At 33.4% G+C, this 26,031-nt stretch overlaps 1 protein-coding gene across 1 annotated transcript in view; it reads left to right on the top strand.

The window, feature by feature from the left end:
- Nucleotides 1–26,031, top strand: part of LOC127851644 (suppressor of lurcher protein 1-like) — a 61,231-nt gene that overhangs the window by 12,889 nt on the left and 22,311 nt on the right. The window contains exons 4-7 of the mRNA XM_052385466.1: nt 828–1,045; nt 2,821–3,031; nt 3,946–4,169; nt 5,765–5,800. Coding sequence (XP_052241426.1) covers nt 828–1,045; nt 2,821–3,031; nt 3,946–4,169; nt 5,765–5,800 — 689 coding nt within the window. The remainder of the gene's footprint in view (nt 1–827; nt 1,046–2,820; nt 3,032–3,945; nt 4,170–5,764; nt 5,801–26,031) is intronic.

Raw genomic sequence — 26,031 nt, 5'->3', positions numbered from 1 at the left:
TTAATAGATTATAGCGTTGTATACAATTATTGTTTGCTTTGTAACGCGACGAGAACAAGTATAATATAGCGCTTTATATAGACTAAATAATATAATCGAATAGAAAGAAATACATAATTACACACGTAACGTACATATTGATCATATGGTCAAGAGTAAGAGTATATATAAAAGATTATTTTCTGGTAGAGATATGGTCTACACATGGTCTTATACACATGTATGAAGGTATAAACGAATTGTATAGTGTGTTATATGATTAAAAAGCAGTATATGTGTATTTATTGTTTTAACATTTGAATTAGAATGTGAGATTGTAAACAAAAACCATCCTAAGCTATGTGTATGAAAAATTAGATATATGAATGACCCTTTGAGTAAAATACTAGCGCTAAAACCACTTGGCCACCCGTTCTAAATAACGTATTTTAAACTTATGTAAGCAATCCTCGTAATATAACAAAATATTACGATAACAACATAACTCTCTTGATTATTCAATCGTTTTGCGTTTGTAACGCTTTATAATGTTCAGGTTTTTAAATCGTCAAAAGATGCATATAATCGATATTTTAGAGTGTGGTAAATGTTCAGTTTAAATGTTTCCTCGCAAATATCATAAACTTCAACGAACATTTGGAAATCTGAAACAATTTTTTGCAATTATGTCAATTTACTAAAACGTTAAAAAGGTCCCTTTAAGATTTTCGCACAAAGTATTACATTTATAAAGAGGTCATTTCGCTAACAACATTTCACTATAGACCCTTATACAAAATAATAATAATGATGTTCATTAACATAGTTATACCACACGTTTATTTTAGGTGCAAAGACTATATTCGAATCTACTCAAATACGGATCGAGGGGAGGTTAATGAAGACAGTCGATACGACGAGGAAATTTGTGGATCGCTCGCGTCAATGGAAGAAAAGAAGTTCTATTCAAGTGGTCGGGCTTTAGTACTTGAATTCCATATCGGAGCAAATTCATCAGAAAAAAGACATACTGGCTTCAAAGGAGTGTTTTCTTTCTTAGAGAAAAGTACGTCTATTCAATGGAGTTCAATGTTATTTGGATATGTTTTTAACGAATATGGAAATGGATCTAGTTTGATCAATGTTATTCTTGGAATTAAGTACTAGCACTTAGTACAAGTCTTTCAAGACCTGAATACTGATTTTCTAATTAAGCTGTGTTTTCTAAAAGATTATTCAATAATTTTCAAAAGCATATTCATAGAAAAATATTTAGTGTTCTTTTATGAACAAGCTACTGTTCGAAAAAAAATGTTGTGTGCTTATTTATTTAAACGTTAGAACTTTTTTCTTGAATAAATGTGTTAAAAGAATATTTATCATATCAGAACAGACGCGCTTTGTTTGCGAATGCAATTATTCACTTTTGTACCCGATTAATTTGCATTTGTTGGATTTAAATCTGAATACAAGAAAAAATAACACTTGCATAATTATTGTGATGTTATTAAATTAGCCGCGTTCTGAAGAAACTGGGCTTATTGCATGTGCGTAAAGTGTCGTCCCAGATTAGCCTGTGCAGTCCGCACAGGCGTAATCAGGGACGACACTTTCCGCCTAAACAAGATTTTCGGTAAGGAGGGACTTTCTTTAAACGAAAAATCATAAAAGCGGAAAGTGTCGTCCCGGATTAGTCTGTGCGGACTGCACAGGCTAATCTAGGAAGACACTTTACGCACATCATTATGCCCAGTTTTCTCAGAACGCGACTCAAATGTCTAACCAGTTTTTGTCCCCCGGTTTTACCCCTTAGATAAGTGTGTTACCTTGTTTGGGGCTCATCTGCACACTAAGTGTACAGGCAAGATAACAGCGTCACTTTTGTGTTTTGATAATAATTATACATATTGTGCGACTCCTACTTCGACCTGTTAATTGCTTATAAACTTCGGAAACATCTGCCTTTCTGACTCTGACTCTCATATTAATTTCTGTATAGTTTCACTTTCACATTTGTACTTGCGTATGCACTAACAACGTTATTTACAACAATCGACGTTCAATTTATAAGACGTTCCGCAAATGCACAGATATTTCCGATTTCAGTTCTAAAATATAATCTTTCAATTAACAAAAAACATATTTGTATTCGTGCTTTGCAACGAATTCGATTAAACAATATAATTTTTCATGTTTTCCGATTTTAAAATGTTAATTTATTTTTAAACGGACATGGCTGAATGCCCTCTTATGAATAGCGCTTTTAAATTTGAAAAGATTAACATATAGAACTATGTACTAGTTGTTCTGTTTTATTATATTTTTGTTTCATTTTACCTTATTTAACATTTGTATAAGATTTTTTTTAACTTATTATATGTTTATATGTTTATCTTTATATTACGTGTGTATGTTAATGAATGAATAATTCGTTCAACTGTCTCAGTATTGAAGTTGACACAGATTAATTGTTTAAGTACCTTTTGGGAATTAACGTATGTAGTAGACATGTGCACTATATGAAAAAAATGACCATCAATGCATTAGAAAGGATGTGTCTTCTTTGCATTTTCGTATTGTCACAAATTGTTGAGGCCTTTTCTTTTGCTATTATTCTTATAGCTCTGTCTTATGCGCTATCGTTTTACTGTTACGCATTACGTATTTTACTAACATTTACGTGCTTACATTTTTATTCCGTTGCACACATTTGATTTTCAATTACACTGATGGATAAGTTAAATAAATAGGCAAAAATATCGCAAAAGCATCGTTATTAAAGCTGCCTTTGAGATTTGTTCCAAGAAATATGTGCTATTAATGGTATGTTTCATTGTACAGGTGCATTTAAAACCGACGGCCTATTGCAGTACGGTACGCAATGCTCCTACAACATTCAAAGCATGAACAACCACACAAAGGGTAACTTTTACTCGCCGAGATACCCGCAGAAATACCCCCGCTCGTCACATTGTCAGTATATGTTCATGGGCCAGGAGACGGAGACGGTGAAAGTGACCTTCAATCTTATACGTTTGCCCAAGCCAAATCAGTAAGTGAAAACAGAGACAAACATCTGTTACTTTATATCATAGCAGTTCCAAACATCGTCATGAATAAATTAAACATTTGAAAAATTCTATTTATATTGCAAAGTTGAAACATATATAACCGTTATGACTAATATGCTTAAAACCTCAACACATTTTAAAATATCCCGTGTTGCCAAAATATATGGAAGACAAAGAAATAATGTTTCTATAATAGTATTATCTTAAAGAACTTTATACACACTATGCATGTTATCCGAATGAAAATGTAAAGAAGGCGAGGTTTGTGAAAAACAGTGATTAATTGTGTCGCGTTCTGTGAAAACTGGTCAAAATGCATGTGCTTAAAGTGTCGTCCCAGGTTAGCCTGTGCAGTCCGCACAGGCTAATCAGGGACGACACTTTCCGCCTTAATTGGCTTTTTGCTATGAAGAGATTTTATTTTAACGAAAAATGTCACAAAAGCGGAAAGTGTCGTCCCTGATATGCATGTGCGAACTGCACAAGCTAATCTGGGACGACACTTTACGCACATGGATTATGCACAGTTTTCTCAGAACGCGACTCAATTGCTTTCACAATGCGCAATATGCTGTTGGATCCAATAATCCCAGGGTAGAATTGATACTTTTAAGTCTTTATAATAGCATGTTACATTCCTATATAATTTGTCCCTGTCATGAATGTTATGTGGAAAGGGAGATAACAAAGATATATCGAAATGAATATTTGTTTGTACAGTTAAAACCCCTTTTGATTACATTAAAAATCCAAAAGCGGTGACCCGATTTTAATTGATTTGTATTTTGTGTTTTTTATGTGATGCCACCTGTATTAAACCAATGCTTTGTTAAAGTTGTGGGAAATGTGGTTTAATTATTCAGTGGCTGCTATTGTTTGATTTCTGTTATTTCAGTTGCGGTGACTACATCCGGGTATACGACGGGAGCAACAGTTCCGGCAAACTGCTTAAACAATTTTGTGATCATACTTTTAATAATGAAGTAGTGTTGTCTACGAGTCCATATTTGTATATAGAATTTAAGTCTGACGACGATAAAGAAAAAGAGGGATTTTCTGCTGAATATACGTTCTTGGATAACCGGTGGGAAGAGAACAACCCGTCGCCCACAAGCAACGGTAAGAAATTCGATTGAACTTTCGAAATTGGTGTTTCCTGTGAACTCTTTGTCTGTGACTTGTTGTACATTTATTAATTCAGTAAAAGACATTATAATGATCATTGAAAAAAAGTTATAGTAAGAAATGAAAACTTAACATATGCACGTGGAGACTTTTCTAACGCAACGCGTATTCAAATCAAGATAACTCTCTTATTTTTGAACGGATTTTGTTACAATTTGGACTCAGACTAATTCAACACATATCTAATAATCCAAGTAAATTTAATTGAAATTGATCAATAATAAAATATAAAACATATACAATTTTTAAAAAAAAATCATTGAAAAAGTAAATTCGCAAATCGTACATCGTAAAATTATAATGTGAAATAATAAACGCATTAACTTACACGTCTTAATGACCGACCGGCTTTTAACATTGTGCTTATATAAGCCATATTGTTTTTATAATTAATGTTATGTTTTTCTGGTGTAAAAAAAAACACATAGAATGATGAAATTGAAATTAAATTGTAATTATATAGCGCGCTGTTCTACACATGACAACTTTTCGAACGCAGCATCTTTCAAACTTAAATATCTCAATTATGAGTAATATTTTGATTTAAATTGTACATGTGATCATTTGACTACAATATGTTCAAGCAAACGATGAAATCATTCATCCATGACGATCGGATGCTTCAGCAAGTGGGGAAGGTAGACTTCAACATGCCGATTGCGCTGTTGCGCTGCTGAAATTAAATACGAGACATATTTATTTTTAAATTGATATTATGTTTTCCTGGTGTATCAACCCACCATAAACGAAGAAAATATATAAAATTAAAATCATATCGCGTTTCACCATTTTCACGTGAAAAAAAGATGAAAACACACCTACCCCACGCACAAAAGCGCCTGATTATCACGGATGAATGATTTTATCGTAATCTTGCACAGAATATAGTAAAATGATCACTTGTGAATTTTTGAATGAAAATCTTAACTCATCACTGAGATATTCAAGTTTGAAAAGTGTTGCGCTAGAAAAGTCTCCAAGTGTTCTCATATAATATAGTATGATAAGAAATGTACACTTATACATAATTGTTAAGTATTAAGTTTTTTTTAGATCTAAGACTCATTTGAGAAAGCGATTCAACAATTTGTTTAAGTGAACCTTCATGTTAAATTTAACATATTTTATCCCACTTTTACAGCGAATTCGGTTGATTAAAGCCCCGTTGATTAAATATCATCTATAATCAACGGCAGGAAATGACGTCAATATTTCGACGAAATGACGTCATACATCCAGCGAAATTATCCAGTCAAACTAATTTTGTTTAAACAAAAAGGTTTACAAAATAAAAAGTGGGATAAATAGAATAATAGATTAGTGTTGATTATAGATCAGGTTTATCATGCCAAGGCTCGTGCTTTTTGTTTTCTAAGCCTTGCATGATAAACCTGATCTATAATCAACACTAAGCTATTATTCTCTATGTTATTATCTGTAAGTAACGTACGGATGCCTTTGTGTTGTAAGTGTTGTGCCGCTCTCTGTGGGACTTTCGCCAGTTTAGTTTCTGGTATTCCTCTTTACAGATGGTAGCTCGGAACGTGTTACTGGGCCTATCATAAGTAAGTACAAGGTTTATTATACATTTTCAACAAGGCCAACACCATAAGTGAGTTTCGTTTTAAGCTAATTTCTGAACTGGTAACATCGTTGATCGATCTTTAAACCATTATAACAAATGCGCTGAGCAAGGTTAATGATGATTTGGCAAAAGATATTACTTCAAGAGTGCACACACGATTTTTCTTTACGTTGACTAAGTGACCTAGTTTTTCACTCCACGTAATACAGTTTCACAATCGGTTTCATAAAGATTGACCAGTTAATGTGGCCCCTAGAATGTTTACAAAGTAAATGTTTACGACAGATAAATGACGACGCAAGACGGACGACGAACGATGGGCGCAAGGTAATCACAAAAGCTCACAGAGCGCACGATGTGCTTCAATGCGCTAAAACGAATAAACTTACTAAAATTAAGTCGCCGCATAGGTTTCTTCCATGCTCTGCAGTTGCACCCCTTCGAAATATTAGGTAACTTTCACTGATTCGTTATTTCTCCTTCATATTCATTAGACAAATTGTATCTAAGTTTTGATATTACTGTTGAATACTCTAAGTCTGTGTTTCCGGCGAGGTATGAACCAATGGTTCGTTAAGTATTTTTTAAGTTGATGGATTTTAGTTTGCTTTCAAAAGAAACGAATTTTGCTGATATAACTGCTTCTGTCCATACCCGATGTCGGTTCTTCCGTCCTTCCGTCCTTCCTTCCTTACTATTGTCACTCGGTCCTTACGTATGTATCACTTTCATTGTGTCCGCGCAGGATCTCAGACACAAATGATCACAAAATGAAACTTAATATACAACATCCTTAAAGTGTACACTTTCGAATCAATCCAGCCAATTATTTGTAATGGATGTATTATACTTTGCTATGAAGAGTTTTAAGTCCACGCGAGATCTCAGACACATATGATCTGAATTTTATCAACTTGATACTCAGAATTCCTATAGGAAGCTCTCCTGTCGCTCCGGTCAAAAGGATTATTCAGAGAGTTATTTGCCCTGCTATGTGTCAATTTCTAATAGTTTTTTTGTGTGGTTCTGATTAAGATCACAATTTTTTTCAGCCGCATTCGATGACACCTAATATGCATTTTTTAGAGTGGACATGCGCATACAATGAGGTTAATTCGCTCCGTGGATTGTTCAGGGAGTTACTGCCCTTTGAATACGACTTTCGATCCACGTTTAGGTTATTCTGCTGCAATTATTGTTCAGGGTCATTGCTTTTTCATAAATAATATTGCATTTACTGATTTATTGTACGTTTCTGTGTAAGGTCACTGGAGCAGATTATTTGATGAAATTTTAAGTATTCCCACATGGTGGACGCGCGCATATTTTCATGACGTTCCTCTCCGATGAATTAATTTTTTTTTAAATATGAATTTGTTCCCACATAAGTTACCCATACATAAACAAAGGGAACCATCGGAGAGCACCCGTCAGTTTCTCTGATATTCTTGTTTGTAGTTGTGTCCCTTATCTCGTGGTTTTAAATATAATATGTGACTTATTGTTCGTGTGATTGTAGGATACAAGAGTTCATGCATGACACATTACGTTTATCATTTCTATTGGCTTAACGACTTGCATATTAATAAGGACAAGAATTGCCAAATATTTTGTAATTCGAAAATTGCCGTTGTAAATGTATTCTTTGTCTAAATGTTTAAGTTGTTGATGAACATGCAATTGTACATATATGTAACATCTACATGTAGCTATTAGATTGTTGTAATTGACATATCTTCCTATAAACATTATTGTATTGACTTTTTTTACAGTTTAAAACTGATATAATTAAAAGAAAAAACACACGAGTTATTTGTGACATTTAAATTGTATACATAACGCATTTATTAATAGCAGAATAAACAGATATTAAATATTTGTACTTGTATAAAATAGTTCGAAAATGCGTAATAATATTTAGCTAAAATTATTGAAACACAAGATACTTTCTACTGAACATCTACTTACGTACGTTAAATTGTATAGAGAGGTGATAGTGAGCATACTTGATATCTCGTACAAACTAGAATACAATTCGTTTTCATTATAAACACGTTTTCCTTAATTACGTTCATTATTTCAAGCATGTTTTAAGCTTAGGTAAATCTTTAAGTTCTAAAACACCATGAAACATAGTTTGCTCTTTTAATTTTAGTGGGTTTATGTCTTCTAGCCCTTAAGGCTGTCTCAGAATAGTTAGAATCCAGTTAAAAGAAACATGAAAATAGAAAAGTTGATCAATAAATGCACATACATACTGTACGAGAAAGATCTAGACAAATATAAGGTCGTTTACAAGACTCATAACGAATTGTCATGGTCTCTTCGAGGAAGTTCTAACAATCTGTCTGCTTACGTCCCATCGGCTGTGCATACAAACGTATATAATTCATTCTATGTTTATATGACGTCTCTTCCCGCCTATCCGATTATGTTTGATGACAACAAGGAAAGTCCATTCTAAAAGAATGAATTGCTTGCGTAGATTGTTAATGTCGTATTTATGTTAACCTATCATCGGTCATTGGGTTTTATAGAGGAATTCTAGAATTCCGGGGACATACGTTTGCTTCTTTTTTTAAACAAACAGTAAACAATAAGTTTTTGGAAATGGTGTACATTGCCAACTTTATTTATTACGGTTTCTAATGTTTGTCAAACTTGGCTATCATTCGACATATAGGAGGTCTGCTATGGGTCCAGCATTTCCTTTTCATATACAGCAAATTTACTCTGCATAATAATTATTGTTTCTCATTTTGTTGATTTTTTCCAATCCGCTGTTGTAAAAATCTTCTGTTATACAGTTATGGTATCGTGGCCTAAATCGATCAAATAAAAACGATTTTTACATTCCATGCATTTGTCTTATTGGTACTCAACACGCGATAGTTAATCGAAGTAAATCTATAAAAATAAAACATAACTTTCGTACAATTCGTCTTTAAACGTATCATTGTTATATTCCATTGAAACCAAGCGATGTTATTTTTACAAAGAACATTTTACAATAACTTTAAGTAGAGTGATGACTTTATTAATATATCTCAATAATTTATGCTTTACACAGAGAACATTAATTCCAACAAATAACAAAAGTGTATTATTTCATTGAAATTCATTTACATTCGTTGCGTTATGGCTAAACTTGTACGCCAAGACAAATGAGTCTATAAAACAAGGCACTCCTAAAACCCCGATTCTGACAAAGTCCATGTTTGCTAATGCGTTTCACACTCTTGCATTTTAGTCAATTTAGAAAAACGCTGACAGAAAACCATTACCAAATATTGTTAATGGGTATCGCTGTAATGTGTTGTCATATGTAGTTCAGAACGTTCGAGAGATTCTCTAGATTTATAAGGAACCGTATCAATGAGATGCTGTAATTTTGAATTATTGCTTCAATTATTTGTTGAATGGGAAATCCGCTTCCTGTTAGTTATATACAAATTGCAACTCACATTATGAAAGTCTGCATGCATTACATAAATAAAAATAAATTTAATACATATTACAAAAATAATTTATATAGGTGTTTCATTACGTAATGGTCCGTCATAAAATAATCACAAATATCTTGTTTAACTGTATATTTCATAGGTTAACATAATATTCGCATATCGTAATTCAGTCTGAAAAATTATGAAAGACCATTTATTGGCTTTGTGAAGATGCGTTGAAAGCTAGATTTGTATGCGTAGTGTGTGACCTTGTGTAGTGTATTGCCTTGGTTACGTATGTCATGGTGACTTAGAAGGTTACAATACACTAAATGATCGCTTCATGCAGGGCTGTACTCTCTAAAAAAATATCATAGTTGACAGGAAGGCATGTTTTACACTTTTTACCATTATTCGGGTGTTATCTTGCGGAGATAATGGTAGGGCATGAATAGGTGTTCACTACTGAATCCCTGAAATATGATACACGTGAAGACTATAGTAAACCATTGCACTAGCAAAGGTTACATTCCACTAAGAAACGGCCGAAAAAAAAGTTGCAAAAACAGTCGATTTTGATTTGTGTCAAGTTCTTTCTTGCATTGTACATGACATACCTTTTTTATTGCATAAATCGATTCCGCTTAGAATGGTCTTTAAGAAAAGGTATGGTTATGGGGGTCTCTATGTGCAAAATGTTGCATTTATTTTCGCTCAAAGTTGTCGCTTTTACATTGAATTATATAGGGAAACTATTTAGTGTATTATGACCTAAACGCAAAACCAGGCCTAGTCACAAAGGAGCTGTATTTACAGAAAATCATCATTTCTTAAGTGGGATATGACGCGTTTTGGCAAATTTCACGGAATAAATGCGTTTGTTTCACGAATTTAAGGAGCATCGTGAGTTTTTAAGAAGAAAATACGTTTTCAGAGGAAAATAAGAAAAAAAACGTACAAAAACTCGTCTTGAGCATCTCAAATCGCAACAATTTGTGCTGAAAGAGCTCATGAACACGTTTTAATAGTTGTTTACTTCTTTTTCTACATAGCTTGTAACAATATTCCAGTATTTTGACCGATTGTAATTATTTAGGGTAATCGTTTTTCGCCTGAACGCCCGTTATAAATCAAAGCTCCGAACGCGAAAGCCACATGGCTTATCAGGCGTTATAATAAAGTGCAGTTTCAAGCATTTCTACGTGAAAGATCGGTCTGAAAATTGGCATGCACATAGAAAATAGGTTTATAAGTATCGAGAAGTGCTTTTTTTTCGCGATGTTAACAGTAAACGTTGTCTTATAGGTTACAATACACTAAATGATCGCTTCATGCAGGGCTGTACTCTCTAAAAAAATATCATAGTTGACAGGAAGGCATGTTTTACACTTTTTACCATTATTCGGGTGTTATCTTGCGGAGATAATGGTAGGGCATGAATAGGTGTTCACTACTGAATCCCTGAAATATGATACACGTGAAGACTATAGTAAACCATTGCACTAGCAAAGGTTACATTCCACTAAGAAACGGCCGAAAAAAAAGTTGCAAAAACAGTCGATTTTGATTTGTGTCAAGTTCTTTCTTGCATTGTACATGACATACATTTTTTATTGCATAAATCGATTCCGCTTAGAATGGTCTTTAAGAAAAGGTATGGTTATGGGGGTCTCTATGTGCAAAATGTTGCATTTATTTTCGCTCAAAGTTGTCGCTTTTACATTGAATTATATAGGGAAACTATTTAGTGTATTATGACCTAGAATGGTTATATAAAAATCGTGATATTTCTTATAAGTCGTCTAAATGGGAACTAGGCGTTCGATAAAAATCTACTTAACCCATTTATGCCTAGCGTCCAGAAAAAAGGCCTTGGCAAACAGCGTAGACCCAGATGAGACGCCGCATGATGCGGCGTCTCATCAGGGTCTGCGCTGTTTGCTTAAAGGAATTTCTGTAAGAAATATTCTAAATATAGAAATAGATATACTAGACATCCCTAATTTTGGAAATAAATTGATCCAATTTAGAAGGATGGGAGAGTCCGCTAGGCATAAATGGGTTAATCTCGCCATGGTTCCGATATCTTGTGTGTCTACTGTATTTACAATGAGTCTAAATTTCGCCCGATCCTCTGTGTTCCACATATCTCATTCATGTATTCAATGTATTGGTAAGTCTCAATGACGTCACCGAAGCATATTTATGACAGATCGCCTTAGGACTGCGGAAAATGCGTTTGAGACAAATGATTGTTGTTTTCCTTTCATGTGACTCTTATTCTACGAGATTTAGATTAGACGTATAAAGAGAAATATCCATTGGTTTATTATAATTTATTTGAAAGGTTTTAGTACACAAATCTCAATTTTTAAGTTAAGTTTGCGACATATAAATTATCAGTGCTTGTAATGCAAAGGTTGGATTTAATCTAGTCCAATTCTCTCTTTGAATAATATATCGCTTGTGTCATGTCACCAGTTGTCTAGATATATTGATGTTTTATACAAACATGCAATTTACTTTTTTATAGCAAGAGCTTTTTATGTCTTAGAAGCTGCATTCGAACCATATATCATAGAACTTTGTCTAATATAATGTTCATGTATTGCAAACATTATGGATTTCTAATTCGTATAAAATACGGACCATTACATTGATGTTCAGTATAAGTTTAAAGAAGAAGAATTTGCGCTCGTATTTGCATAACACACGCTGGGTATGAAGATACTTTGATAACAGATGGCACTTCGATACCAGATAACAACAAAGCCACGCGCGAGAGGTAAGTTCATCAGGGTTTTTTTAAAGTTATATCATAAAGATTAGTTTTTTAGACAAGGCGCATGGTCGAGTTTATGAATGGTGTATCCTTTTCTATTGCAAAGAAACAAAATGACGGAAGAATGGTAGATTTTTCCCCAAAAAATAGAAAATTCGGTTGGAAAACAGCATAAAATGGATGAACAGTAAACATTTCAACAAAATAAAACTACTTAGAAATATTGCAAGAAATTGTTTTTTATACCAGTATGTAGAGTAATCACTGTGCTTCAAATACTAAAAATTTGAAAGTATTAAATGAAATATAAACGAAGATAGAGCATGTTTTAATAGGTAGTATTCGTGAAGTTGCGGATACTTTGATTCCCGATATAGGGCACTTCGGATAACAGAGACTTTCAACAAATTGGGCACTCGGATAATCGAGTTTTATCTTCTACCTAAAATGCATTTATGTATAGTATGGCTATTCTTACCAAACATTTTGAAGTTCGAATCAATTTGCATTGTCAAGCCCGACACATTGAGAATTTATGCATAACGTAATTACATACACAAGTAAAATATAACCAATGGCGTTGTTCGTTTTCAAAAACCTTATTACTATTAATTTATATAATTAATATTATAATTTCAAATTTTAAATAAGATTCAAATGCTTATTTCTGAAGTAATACATTTCAAGTAACGACCGAAAATAATTGTCTAAATAATAAACTTGTTTTTAAGTGGTACTTTAGATTTAATTAGAGAATTGAAAATACAACGGATCATGTGGATCAACACGACTGTGCTCAATTGAACTTATAGCAGGACTCTAGATAAGGGGAGCAAGTGGTCTTAAAGCGGTCAAAACTCCTCATATAATCCTATGTCATTGGTGCTCATTAGAATCCCATCATGAAGACCATACTATTGCGTAGCCACAAAATTTAAAAGGGATTGGAAAACTCCCTTTATATTGAACTCTACTTATAGGAAGCACTTCCCTTTACACTCCCCTTTCCATTTTATTATCATATTCCAAAGGGATAAGAACATGTTTCGGTAATTCGTTGTTAATTGAAGTCAGTACATACATTTTTATGTATTGCCTGCTTACTATAGAAATAGAGTCTCATTTCATTACATGCATTAGGGTATTAAATAATATGATATTAAAGCATAAGACAATAATTTAAGTTGCTTCAAACCAATTTAGAATAGTCAAAGCATTGGGAGTTCAAATAAGGAAGTCAAAAACTTACACTTGGCACTCAGTTAAACAAATAAATACACTAAAATCAAACAGACAAGGAACGTCTTTCTGAAAATAATTATTATCAGTATCTTCATCTTATGAAGACTTGAAATGTAAACAGCAATGCGTACATATATATTGTTAACCTTACATAACACAATACCGATATTGGTTTATCATTAAAGTTTTGTCCCTTGGCTATATAAAGATAATTTGTTCCAGACGATGGAGTTAATAGTAATATGATTACTTTGACACTCGGATGATTATCTGAACGACAAAAAAGAAATGAATAACAGTAAAGCATTCTTTCCTGGTAATAAAACATATATATTGTTGACCTACTTGTCACAAAACAGTCCAAGTAATATTACTTTGAGGCGTATGTTATTATAAAATGTCAGCAATTCTCGGGCAGCTGAAGTTCATATTGTTTATTTTATGTGTTTTCCATCCACATAATACGTGAAGGCTTGAAGGGCCCTTTTCACAGCTTTTGGCAGATATTGACGTTTGTCATTAAATGCTTTATATTGATACATGTAAACATTGGATCAAAAAAGCTTCAGTAAAAAAAATCAAGAATTAAATTAAATAAAGAAAAAAGTATCGCTAAACTGGGCTCAAATCACTGACCCCTGGAAAAAAGTCTAACGCTGAGACCACTCAGCCATCCCCGCTCATACAGTGAGTGATGTATTTTGTACTTTTTATAAGCAATCCTCGTAGTGTCACACAATATAACGACAACAACAGAACTCTTCAAATTATTCAAGCATTTCGCATTGCAACGCTTTATAATTTTCAGGTTTTTAAATCGTCAAAAGATGCATATAATGGATATTTTAGAGCATGGTAAATGTTCAATATAACTGTTTCCTTACAAATATAATAACAACAACGAAAATTTGCAAATCTGTAACAATTTATTTTAAATTTTGACAATTTGTCAAAACGTGAAAAGGTCCCTTTAAATGGCACGAATGCATATTGCAGGAAAGAAAGCGATAAACGTAATGGATTCGATATACCGGTAAAAGTAATATGTGATTAAAATCCTTTATGACTAGCTATGCCAAATACGTATGTATATTTTCATAAGCGATACGCATCCATCAATCTATGCATAAATTGAATTGTTGATATTGTATAATGTGTGGTAAATAATTTATAAATTGTCGATGTTTTGACCAATATAAATACGAGGATTTATTATGTAAGACTTTATGAATATGATCCATACTTGATTTGGTTTTTGTGATTCGATATTTGAAGATTCGATTATCTTGTTCTTAACCAGTTCTTGCGTTACTCTGGAGAACATAGCAACTAAAACCAGACACATCCGATACAAAGAGATTTTACATCTGGGAATTCGTGTTTTCCATTCTTCAATTTAAGTGTAGTGGAATTGGTTTCAGTATTGAGACATATTATCTCTCTTTAACATTAGTCTATTATATCACTGTTTATTTCAATGAAATATGATCAGAAAATTTAAAAAAACGTATTCGAATTAACATGTAACGCGCTATGTATATATTTCGTTCATTAAACACTCTATAAAAGTTGGAGTTTCTTTTAGATATGTCCTTGGTTATTGGTTGCCCTGAATTCGGGCGATGCTGAATTTTCCGTCAATATGCCTATTGTTCACACAGTGTGTGTGCCCACATATTAATCTCGTAGTTCTCTGCTTATGGTAATGCCCAATGACATCTCTCTTTCTCTCTCTCGTTGTTCTGAATGTATATCGTTGATACACGGAAAATCAATTCGAAGACAAATGTTGTTGCTGCGCTTCGTGAGAACATCATTTTTAGCATAGGTGCGTTTACGCACCTATGCTTATGGTATATACCACATTTCGAAAATCCACATCAATCGGTTGCTCTTTATGAAGCCTTACCTGATCAAAAATCAGACGAAATATCTATTTAATTTAGTATATGGTCATTCTTACAAATTTTTTTTTGAAACGTTTTTCTAACGTTTTCTTCCAAGAATATTGCTGACACCGTTTTTAGTGAATTTTTCTAAGACCGTTTTATGTCAAAAAATCTTCTTATAACCTAAAACAAATTTCGTTCGTAAAACAATTCTATCTGCATTATAAATCTCAATCTCCTACGCAGTGGCCTCCCTTATACTAGAAGTTACTGACCGGGCGAAGCAAGGGAAGTAACTGCTGTGAGGAGTTTCTATAAAAATCTGCATCCAGAAATCTGTATTCAGAACTCAATCTGTTGTGCACGTCTGCATCTAACGCTTACCACAAGTTTTACGACAAATTCTTGACGCAGACGAATAGGGTAGCGTCTATTTTCATTTGTGAAAACAATAGTTCGATACAGATCTGTCCGTGCTTAAATTTTGAAAGGCTTGGGTAATTATTTTTCATAAGCGTTTCAAACACTGATGTAAATGGAAAGATTATCTATTTAAATAGTCGGTAATTGTTTGAAATTATTGATTTGAGAAATTCGCGGATGGCGATATCGAACTACATTATACCACGTGACGCCATTCTTCCCTGTATCTTGCACCTATGCTTTTAACGCCATCGGCGCTCTCGTTTCTTGCGTTACTCTGGAGAACATAGCAACTAAAACCAGACACATCCGATACAAAGAGATTTTACATCTGGGAATTCGTGTTTTCCATTCTTCAATTTAAGTGTAGTGGAATTGGTTTCAGTATTGAGACATATTATCTCTCTTTAACATTAGTCTATTATATCACTGTTTATTTCAATGAAATATGATCAGAAAATTTAAAAAAACGTATTCGAATTAACCTGTAACGTGCTATGTATGTATTTCGTTCATTAAACACTCTATAAAAGCTGGAATTTCTTTTAGATATGTCCTTGGTTATTTGTTGCCCTGAATTTTTGGGCGATGCTGAATTTTTCGTCAATATGCCTATTGTTCACACAGTATGTGTGCCCACATATTTCTCTCGTAGTTCTCTGGTTATGGTAATGCCCAATGACATATCTCTCTCGTTGTTCTGAATGTATTTCGTTGATACACGGAAAATCAATTCGAAGACAAATGTTGTTGCCGCGCTTCGTGAGAACATCATTTTCTCTTAAAGCCCAGTCCACAAAAAAGTTCTAACAAAACTAACAATGTTCAGTGATTGATTCGTATACTTGTCGACCAAATTGAAAACTCATCGCACTAAAATCAGTATATTAATAAAAATATGGAAATTTCTAAACGCCATATAAATGTCTATGTGTTTAAAATTCACTAACAAATGCTCCGCAAAGAATACCATGACATTATGTGTTAACGATTATTGGCATTTTATGGCTCAACATAGATGCATCAGAACCGTCCGTAATCATGTGATATTACTAACCACTTGCGTCAGAATATAAAATGTTAAAATCGCGTATGCGTAATATATACAATTAAACTTGAAATAATACTCATCGCACGTTTTCAGAAAATAATCAGACATTTTGTAAATATAGGTTTTATTCATTACCTTTACCAATGCAGAATATCGTATTTGAATAGAAATAGTATATTTTCTATCAAAGTTTGTTATCAAATAACCCACGGTCAGGAGTATAGATGCGTATATTAAAATAACTTTTGCTAGTGCTTTCATTTCCCACGCATCTTAAAGGGATCTTTTCACGCTTTGGTAAATTGACAATATTGAAAAAAGTTGTTTCAGATTCGCATATTTTCGTTTTAGTTATGATATTTGTGAGGAAACAGTAATACTGAACATTTACCATGGTCTAATATAGCCATTACATGCATCTTTTGACGATTTTAAAACCTAAAAATTATAAAGCGTTGCAACGCGAAACGATTGAATAATTTGGAGAGTTCTGTTTTTGTCGTTAAATTTTGTGAAACTACGAAGATTGCTTATATAAGGTATAAAATACATGTACGTCATATATGTGTATTCGGCGGAATAGCTCAGTAGGCTAAAGCGTTTTTACTTCAGGACTCTGGCAGGACTCCAGGGGTCACTGGTTCGAAACCTGCTCCGGGCAATGTTCTTTACCTTTTTTAAATTTTATTCTTGATTTTTTACTGGAGCTTTTACGATCCAATGTTTACATTTATCAATATAAAGCATTTAATGAATAAGTTAAAAAATGCCAAAATCTGTGAAAAGGCCCCTTTAACTTGTGACCGTGGGTTATTCGACAAGAAACTATGATATACAATAATCATGTCTTAGATATTGAAGCTTCTGGTGAAAAAAAGGTTATTCCATCAATAGTACTGCTACATGGACGACAGACGAATGGATATGGTATTTTTTATTGGTAATTTATTTGATCTAGACAATGTATTGCAGAGCCTCTGCGGTTTATTTTTATATATGCATATACATTGATTGTGATGAGTGACGTTCAACTGAACTGACTTATGCATTTGTGTTGCGCCTTCTATTTTCGATAAAATTCTTAAATATTCTTACACTCAACTTAAGCAAAGATGTTTGCCCATTTATCAAACAATAGAATAAATATTCAAAACAGAGTGATTAAATAATTTTTGCGAAAAATAAAATGATGTTAACAGAAACATTTCCAACATAAAATTACTTAAACTTTCGAACACCGCGTAAGGCGTCATGGACAGAGCTTATTATGTTTCGATGTTAAGCTCTGCACGTGGTTAATAGTTTGACAGAATGTCTGTTTCTATCAGATATTAAAATTCCTTACGAACGAAACATGGCTAATAGTAATTAACAGGCGTGTGAAGGTTGTGTTTTATGATTATCTAACAATGTTAGTAAGAAAGATAGATGTAATGCAACTCAAAAACACTATCATAATGATTTTTTATCTGCTAGATTTTGTTTTAGTGACCGTATTTTCCTATACAATTAATCGTAAACAAATGACGCTGGAAGGGTCAAAACAAAGTATTGTGGATTCGGCATGCCAACATTATAAACATATGTATCAATCGTTTTTGTCTTTTTACCTAATCATGGTAATTAATGTTCTTGTTACTTTATTAACACCAAGCTATTATTCGAGGTAGATATTCCATTCACTTGAAACGGTCGTTCTATATTCATTTAAGAGGGTTGTTTTGTTTGTATAGGAATGTATCTGTAAAGACTATGATCTTCCTCCTCCTTATATATCATGCTACGAGTATATATCATGCTACGAGAACGCTTGCCAATAATAACCATAAAATATGATTTGTCTATAATGCAATTAAGATCAAGGATCAAGAAGCTAACACTACTGTAGTTGTATTGTATCAAACAACATATGATGATCAAAACCAATACTTCAATACATTTGACAATAATAAATTATTCTCGGTTATTAAGTATACTAATGAACTTGCAACGCTTTTTACGCCTTTTTTAATGTCATGCATATACACTGATTATGTTGATAACACATTGAGGATCTCAAGGTTTCCAAGACGCCACTCATATAATCATTGAAGAGAACGTTACAAATGACAAGATCACAGACATCGGGTATGCAATCAGCTCCTGTCACTCCAACCAAATTGTCAGACTGCATTTTTGACATATATGTTAAAAAATGAAGTAACCGAAACTCACGAGTTCGAATATTTATATGTCTTATGAGTCACCATGGATCAAAATTACGAAACAGACAAATGTTAATTTAATAACAACACTTGTTAATTTAGGAAGAATTACTATTGCATGAATCACGCAAAATATCTAGAACCTCACCGCACATTTGTCAAATATGATAACTAGTAATGCGTTGTGAGTTCGTTTTTCTTTTGATGATTATTTTAAGCAGTTAACCCATTTATGCCTAGCGTCTAGAAAAAAATGCCTTGGCAAACAGCGTAGACCCATATGAGACGCCGCATGATGCGGCGTCTCATCAGGGTCTGCGCTGTTTGCTTAAAGGAATTTCTGTAAGAAATATTCTAAATAGAGCAATAAATGTACTAGACATCCCATTATTTTGGAAATAATTTGATCCAATTTAGAAGGATGGGAGAGTCCACTAGGCATAAATGGGTTAAATCATTGATAAATCCACTATGTTCCTGCATGCATACACACCGTTAGAAATGAATGACTCTAGATTAAATAAACATATGGTTTTATTTCATAATAAAGCATAAATTTGGTATTTGCTGTCCAATAAAATCCAAAATTCGGGCATTATGTTAACATTCGGTTTGTTACAGCATCCCACGTGCTGCTGTAAAATTAGCCCCCCCCCCCCCCAAAGTTATAAATGTTGTTTGTATAGCAGATACTTATTTATAATATAAGCACCATGATGTCAAGCATACACAATGCATAAGGATTGAAGGTTCGTAATTTTTGACAAAGAACTTAAACATGTAGGGTTGAATGAAAGAGGATGGTTTCGTTTATTTACAAAATCGCACCTACAGCTGCTTTGTGAGTTCCCGCCATTTTATGTCAACTATTTTAAAGCCGATTTTTTGCAATAACAGGTCTTATACAAATGTGTTCTTGTGGCATAGTTCTGTGAATTTAGACTCATAAAAATCATCGTTTGAGAACCGATACTCGCAGATCTTCTCCTTACTCCTATATGCGAACCATCTGTACGTTGATGGCATATTGTTTGCTGAAATGCGGATTTGTTATATCTTTGAAAGAACGCAAACATTTAAACAATACAAGTTCATATTGATCTGTTAAAATGTTACAGAAAAATATTTATAATATATTGATATGTGTTACATAAATGTAAGCATTCAAACGTTACTCACATCTAGATAGAAAACTAGTTCCTAAATCTAACTCATTTCTTTAAAAGAGTCAATGTTATTAGTATTCAGTTCTTCATGCATTTCTTAAAATCCATATATCCTGAATTCAGCAACTAAATTGCTATCGTGATATGTATTGACTAATCAGCATAATGACCAACACCATTGGTACTGATGCCCTTGCACACATGCTTGGGGATGACTTGACGCGCTATTGGTTTATTGAAGAATCCTTCGGCAAGTGTGTTGGGATCAGTTTCAAGCATATCTCTACAGATTGTCTGTTTGATTCATTATCCTCCATAACGTGGAAAGAATGGTTTTTCACTGGTGAATATTATTTATTGGGATAACAGGACTTGCTAGCTGTTCCATTGTACCGTCGCGTAGGTCGAGAAAAATAGGGATATTGTTGGATTATAGTGTGTATTTTGATTTGGATTGCTTTACTTTCACTTCAAGCGGTTTCGTTTGAACCAGAACTTGCGAGATAACATGAATCTGCTAGGGATTGCATTACTTATGTTTGTCGGTGCTGAATGTTACCGTTTAAAAACAAGAGATAGAGAAAATACACGTGAGTGTTTCAGTTTTCAGCATATGTTTGACTTCATGAATAGTTGTATCAGAATTTTGTTGATATCATAAAGAAAGTACTAACATGACATTTGTATAAGTATAATTTTATACAGTCACGCACGCAGTATATTGTAAATAAAATAAAATGGCATCAAGCTTATGTTAAACGGATATTTTTACATTCACCAGCTATTCCATAACGGCTTGATTTTATGGTTTAAAAACAGATAATACTAGTTCAAAATTGTCTACATCGATTTGTTTTTCGAATCTTATAAATAAAGATATTGTTTGTTGATGGATCCTGAGAGCACACATGAACATCTTTGATAATGTGAGTCTCAAAGTAAATTAATAGCATCAGGTGGAAAGTATGTTTTATGGCGCATAATATGAAATGTATAGCCCTTTAAGAGGCTGCTTAATTTTTTTTAAAGTCATAGGTAATGTTATTGTATTCTAATCTTTCACACACATTTGTTTTATAAACGTGATTTATGTAAGTAAGTGGTGAAATTAGTCTGCATGTTATACAATGTCTCTGAACGTCTGAAGATTTACAAGTATGTGTCGCTATAAATATTCTATTACATAAGCGATAAATTAAGTAAATTGCGCTGATACATGATTTATCGTCATGCTGATCAGAAACCGATGTCCGTAGGCGTAACATGTGTCGAGATATTTCATCTTTTGTAGTATCTATAATAAGTTTGATATGACTTATCCGAATGCGTGTAAGTGTATACATGTTTTTATGCTTTGCCATGATTGTGTCTCGAGGCGATAAAAAGAGTTATCTGTTCTTGATAATATTATGAAAAGGGAAATTATTATTTCTACTATAGACGTGAATTAAATTGAACTGAATAAAATTTATGCATTACTACATATATGAAAGAAACATGTGTTTATAAATATATAGAAATGCATATAACGTCCACACAAATCCTGCTTGAAGGAGAGTGGATGTTCAAATCTGTATCTCCTACATGAACATGTATTCGTTTTAGAATAAACTTTGTCAGGCCTTTATCCAGGCTTTACTTGAAAAAAAAAATAAAACCACAGTAACTATGCGTTGAAAATATACTTAATCTTTATTATTTTACCGATTTCAAACCAGTTGTTTTGTATTTTGGTTCGTTAGGTGCCCTTTACATACAATTTCGTAAAAGTAATTGTGAACATATTTGGCGTCTTTTCCTTTAAGCACACAGGATAGTTCGCGATCTAACGTGAAATTAGAGTTAATGAAAAAAAAATGTTTTCTCGTATTCGAAGCTAAATACTGAAGTGATTTGCCAGCGCACTAATGCCTATTTATTGCTTTCTTCGTTTGATGTATTAGCAAGGAATGGCCATGGTCTGTCTCAATTTACTCACTGCCGATTGTCAGATGCTTTAATTCGATATATGTGTTTATCAATATATCCATCTTCCGTCAATGTATGATGATTTGCACACCACATACAAGCGTTAAATTAAGTGGGCTTTCAATTCTTGTTACTAGCTTTTAGTCTTTTATATATTGAAAGTGACCAACTGAGTGATAACGAAGGTAAAAAATCATGGTACAATGCTAAACATTCGAAATTATACAATCTGAGGTCAATGTCTTTAACTGTTAAAGACGTTTTATGTTTATGATTAGTGATGTATTTATATTGCCATTTATTATATATGTAGATGGTCAATTCCTTAAATTAAAGGCTAGCAGATGGTTACACTTATTTATCGCCTGACAATCTTCCTGAGTTTTCATTATATCTTTTTTACTTGCAAAAAATGAACATCTTATAAATCCACCATTCCTTCCAAAATTTCCAAACCATTAAATCACGACGGGGATAATTATAAGCATGTGTAGCAGAAGGCACTTATTTGGACGCCGCTTCCACGCTGAAGCAGAAGGCACTTATTAGGACGCCGCTTCCACGCTGAAGCAGAAGGCACTTATTTGGACGCCGTTTCCACGCCTTTGGCAACGTCTGTGTCAATAGTATTAGACATCGTCATGTACACAGGAGTTCAGTTATTTTACTCTGATGAAGCATAAATCTGCATTCGTCGTTTATGGAGAACGCCTATCTCACTCGAAAAAGAACGAGATCAGTTTTAAAACCTTCCACATAAATTACATAAAAAGCAAGAAAGTATTGTCATACTTTTTTTAATATATTGCACAATGTCCAGAACATATTACGTTCAACCGAAAGTAAGACCAACGTGATGGTACTAGTTATCCTTGAAATAAATAGTTACGCAGTAAAATGTATTTTGTAATTATTCTTTAGTCGGATGTGGTTATCAACATAGAACAGAAATTTATTTGCCGATGATTTAACCTGTATCGTTTCTCTGGCATTTTGACAAAAATAACCCCCTGTTAACATTTAAAAATGTCGATTCTAGCAGTTTAGCCCAAACCAAAAGCGAGTCTATTATAAACGTCTAGTTTTAGTTAATAACAACTTTATTTGCCTGATGAACTTTGTATGTATAGACTGTGAATTATGAATCCAATCACACGACTATTAAATCGATCATGGTGATAAAGGGGATATATTTTTAGTCGTTCCGGATTAGATCCCAACTCCAGATTATCTCAAAAGACTTAGAAAGTTCTTGTTTTGCACCAATAAATGGAGTGGATAATGAATCCTAGGCCTCGATGCCATCGAGCTTGATTAAATATATCCCTTTTCCAAATCAGGCAACGTATTATTAAATAGAAACTTTGAATGATATTAAGTTATTAAATCGCCGTTAATTGCCAATAAAACGTGATCAGAAAATTGCCAAGAACAACTATTTTAATTATCTGTAACGTGCTGTGACTAAATATTCACAAAATGTTCGCTAATTTGAAACTCTATGAATATTTGTTTTTTTCTATTAGATCGGGCCTTGGTTATTGATTGCCTTGTATTCGGACGTTTGTGAATTTTCCACCAATATGTTTATTGTTCGCACAGTCTGTTTGCTCAAATATTTCTTTCATATTTTGCTGATATGGTAATTCCTCATGACATCTCTTTCTCCCTGTTCTGATTGTGTTTCGTTGATACATGGAAAATCAATTCGAAGAAAAATGTTTGTCGACGCGATTGGTGAAAATTTATAGTGCTCTGTAAGGCCCAGTGCATAAGATTGTGAAAATAAAACAGTTTTGCATTAACTAATTCTGATTAAAACTGTGCATGTCTAAATAAAAACACAACGCGCTGAAATCGCGAGTATTAATTGCCTAGTTTTCATATGTGATGGTATATAAAGCCTCTGGATTAAATATATAAAGTTTACACGCGCTTTCGAACCCTAAAACAATAACATTCATTTAAAAAACGGAATAAATTTCACGCAAATAAATACGAACAGATGCTTTATAAGAATGCGTTAACTTTTTATTCGTTGGACATGCGTTTTAATATCGAGACGATAATAATAATATACCATCATCTTTTTAAATAGTATTAAATAGTATAACGGATGTTATTCTAACAACACCAATTGTGAAGTCAAAGTGGTTTTATGTTTATTAAAAATCTCATATATTCTACAAACAGTAATCTTACTAAATGGTCATTATTTGTATAGTTATTGCCGTAGTGTAAATGTACTTTCAACACAAACAAAAGTGATTTGCCTATACTATGAACACTGCAAGTTAGGGCTATTTAACACTCTGTAGATTCTAGCAGTTTCCAAACGCCATAAAAAATATCTCAGCGTGTCAAGAAATACTCCACAATGAGTACCATGACATTATGTGTTAACGATTATTGGTATTTTATGACTCAACACAGATGCATCAGAACCGTCCGTAATTATATTATATTAATAACCACTTGTGTCAGAAAATAACATTAAAACATCGCTATTGACCTTACTGAAGCGGTAAAATATATACTCGTCAAACGTATGCGTAATATATACGTAACCTATACAAAATTACATATGATTCATCGCACTTATTGGCAGGGTGAACAGATTTTATGTAAATATAGTTCTCATTCATTACCTTTACAAGTTGAGACTAAGAAAAATAAGATTCCGTTAGAATCGTAATTATATTTTTGCTAGTATAGTTTTCTGTCGAAGAACCCACGGTCAGGAGAACAAATGCTAAGTATCAACTATCAACTGATTTAATTTTAACTAGCGGTCGTGGGATAATCGACACCAAACCATGATAAAAATAGTATTCCTTAGATATTGTAGCTTCTAAAACAAGACTGATGTTAATTTTAATGAAACAATGCTGACTTAGATCATGATGATATTTTGTCCCGAGTTATTCAATCAATAGTTACGTTAAAATGACGACACACGAACGGAAACGTTATTTTAATGTATTTATAATTGACAATGTATTTTGCAGCCTCATCGGTTTCTTTTGATCTATATACTTGATACACATTGATTGCATTAAGAGACTTTTTTAACTAAAATATGCATTATTTCATCTTGTGAAGCCTTTTAGTGCCTCGACAATTGTATGTATTTATTTTGACCTTGCAGTCAAGGATAACCCATGAAAGTGCAAGCACTTATTTCCAATGGGGTCCTTTTGGGGCAATGGGGCAAGCTGTTTAAAGAGACAGTATTTGGATACAAGGAATCCGGGTGTGATACTCTAGCTCTTTGTGAATAGAGCCCTTGGTTCTTTTACGTGCTCAGTGTATAGCACCGATACACGCGAGAATTACCTGGGTTTCATACCAGTAGATCTCTAGTTGGGTGGGAAACACTTGAAGCATTTCTTAAATTTCCAGTGCCCCGGCCGGGAATTGAACCGGGGACCTCTGGAATGGTAGACCAGAGTGTTACCACTGGACCACCGCACCACCCTAAATTCTATAAATGTTCTTATACACGTCTGAACCCAAGAGGTTTTGTCCAACAATAAAAGTCTGTTCAGTCACCACAAACAAACTATTATGCAATAAGCGGCGTTTACGGGTTAAAACCCTTAGTGGTCATATGAAAATGTTTTGGTGTAGTCAGTGCCAGCCACAGTGTCATCAAAATATGTTTCTCTCAATATAATCGAGAGTAATAGGAATGCGTTGCTTCTTCAATTATTTCCTCAAGGGGAGAAAATGTCGGCGGCGCATTAACAATTATTATTACAACTAGGTGCTTGTCATTGCCTTCCAGTGTGACCCTAATGAGGGGGAGATACTTTGGATTATTGACAACCATTATTTATTATCGTAGCGTCCTCTTACCCTATTGCCATTTTAATATACGACTTCCAAATGACTTTGAATGTATCCGACAAACACATAGAGAGATTGAATTATTTTACAGACAATAAAAGAATGTTAGCTTAAAGATTTTTAATTTGAATTTTCAATTTCAAATTTGAACTGAACCTTTTTTTAAATTACAAACACCGCGTGCGCTATTATGG

This window comes from Dreissena polymorpha, chromosome 11 (assembly GCF_020536995.1).
Source record: "Dreissena polymorpha isolate Duluth1 chromosome 11, UMN_Dpol_1.0, whole genome shotgun sequence".
NCBI classification, from domain to species: domain Eukaryota; kingdom Metazoa; phylum Mollusca; class Bivalvia; order Myida; family Dreissenidae; genus Dreissena; species Dreissena polymorpha.
This window is presented reverse-complemented; position numbering and strand designations above follow the sequence as displayed.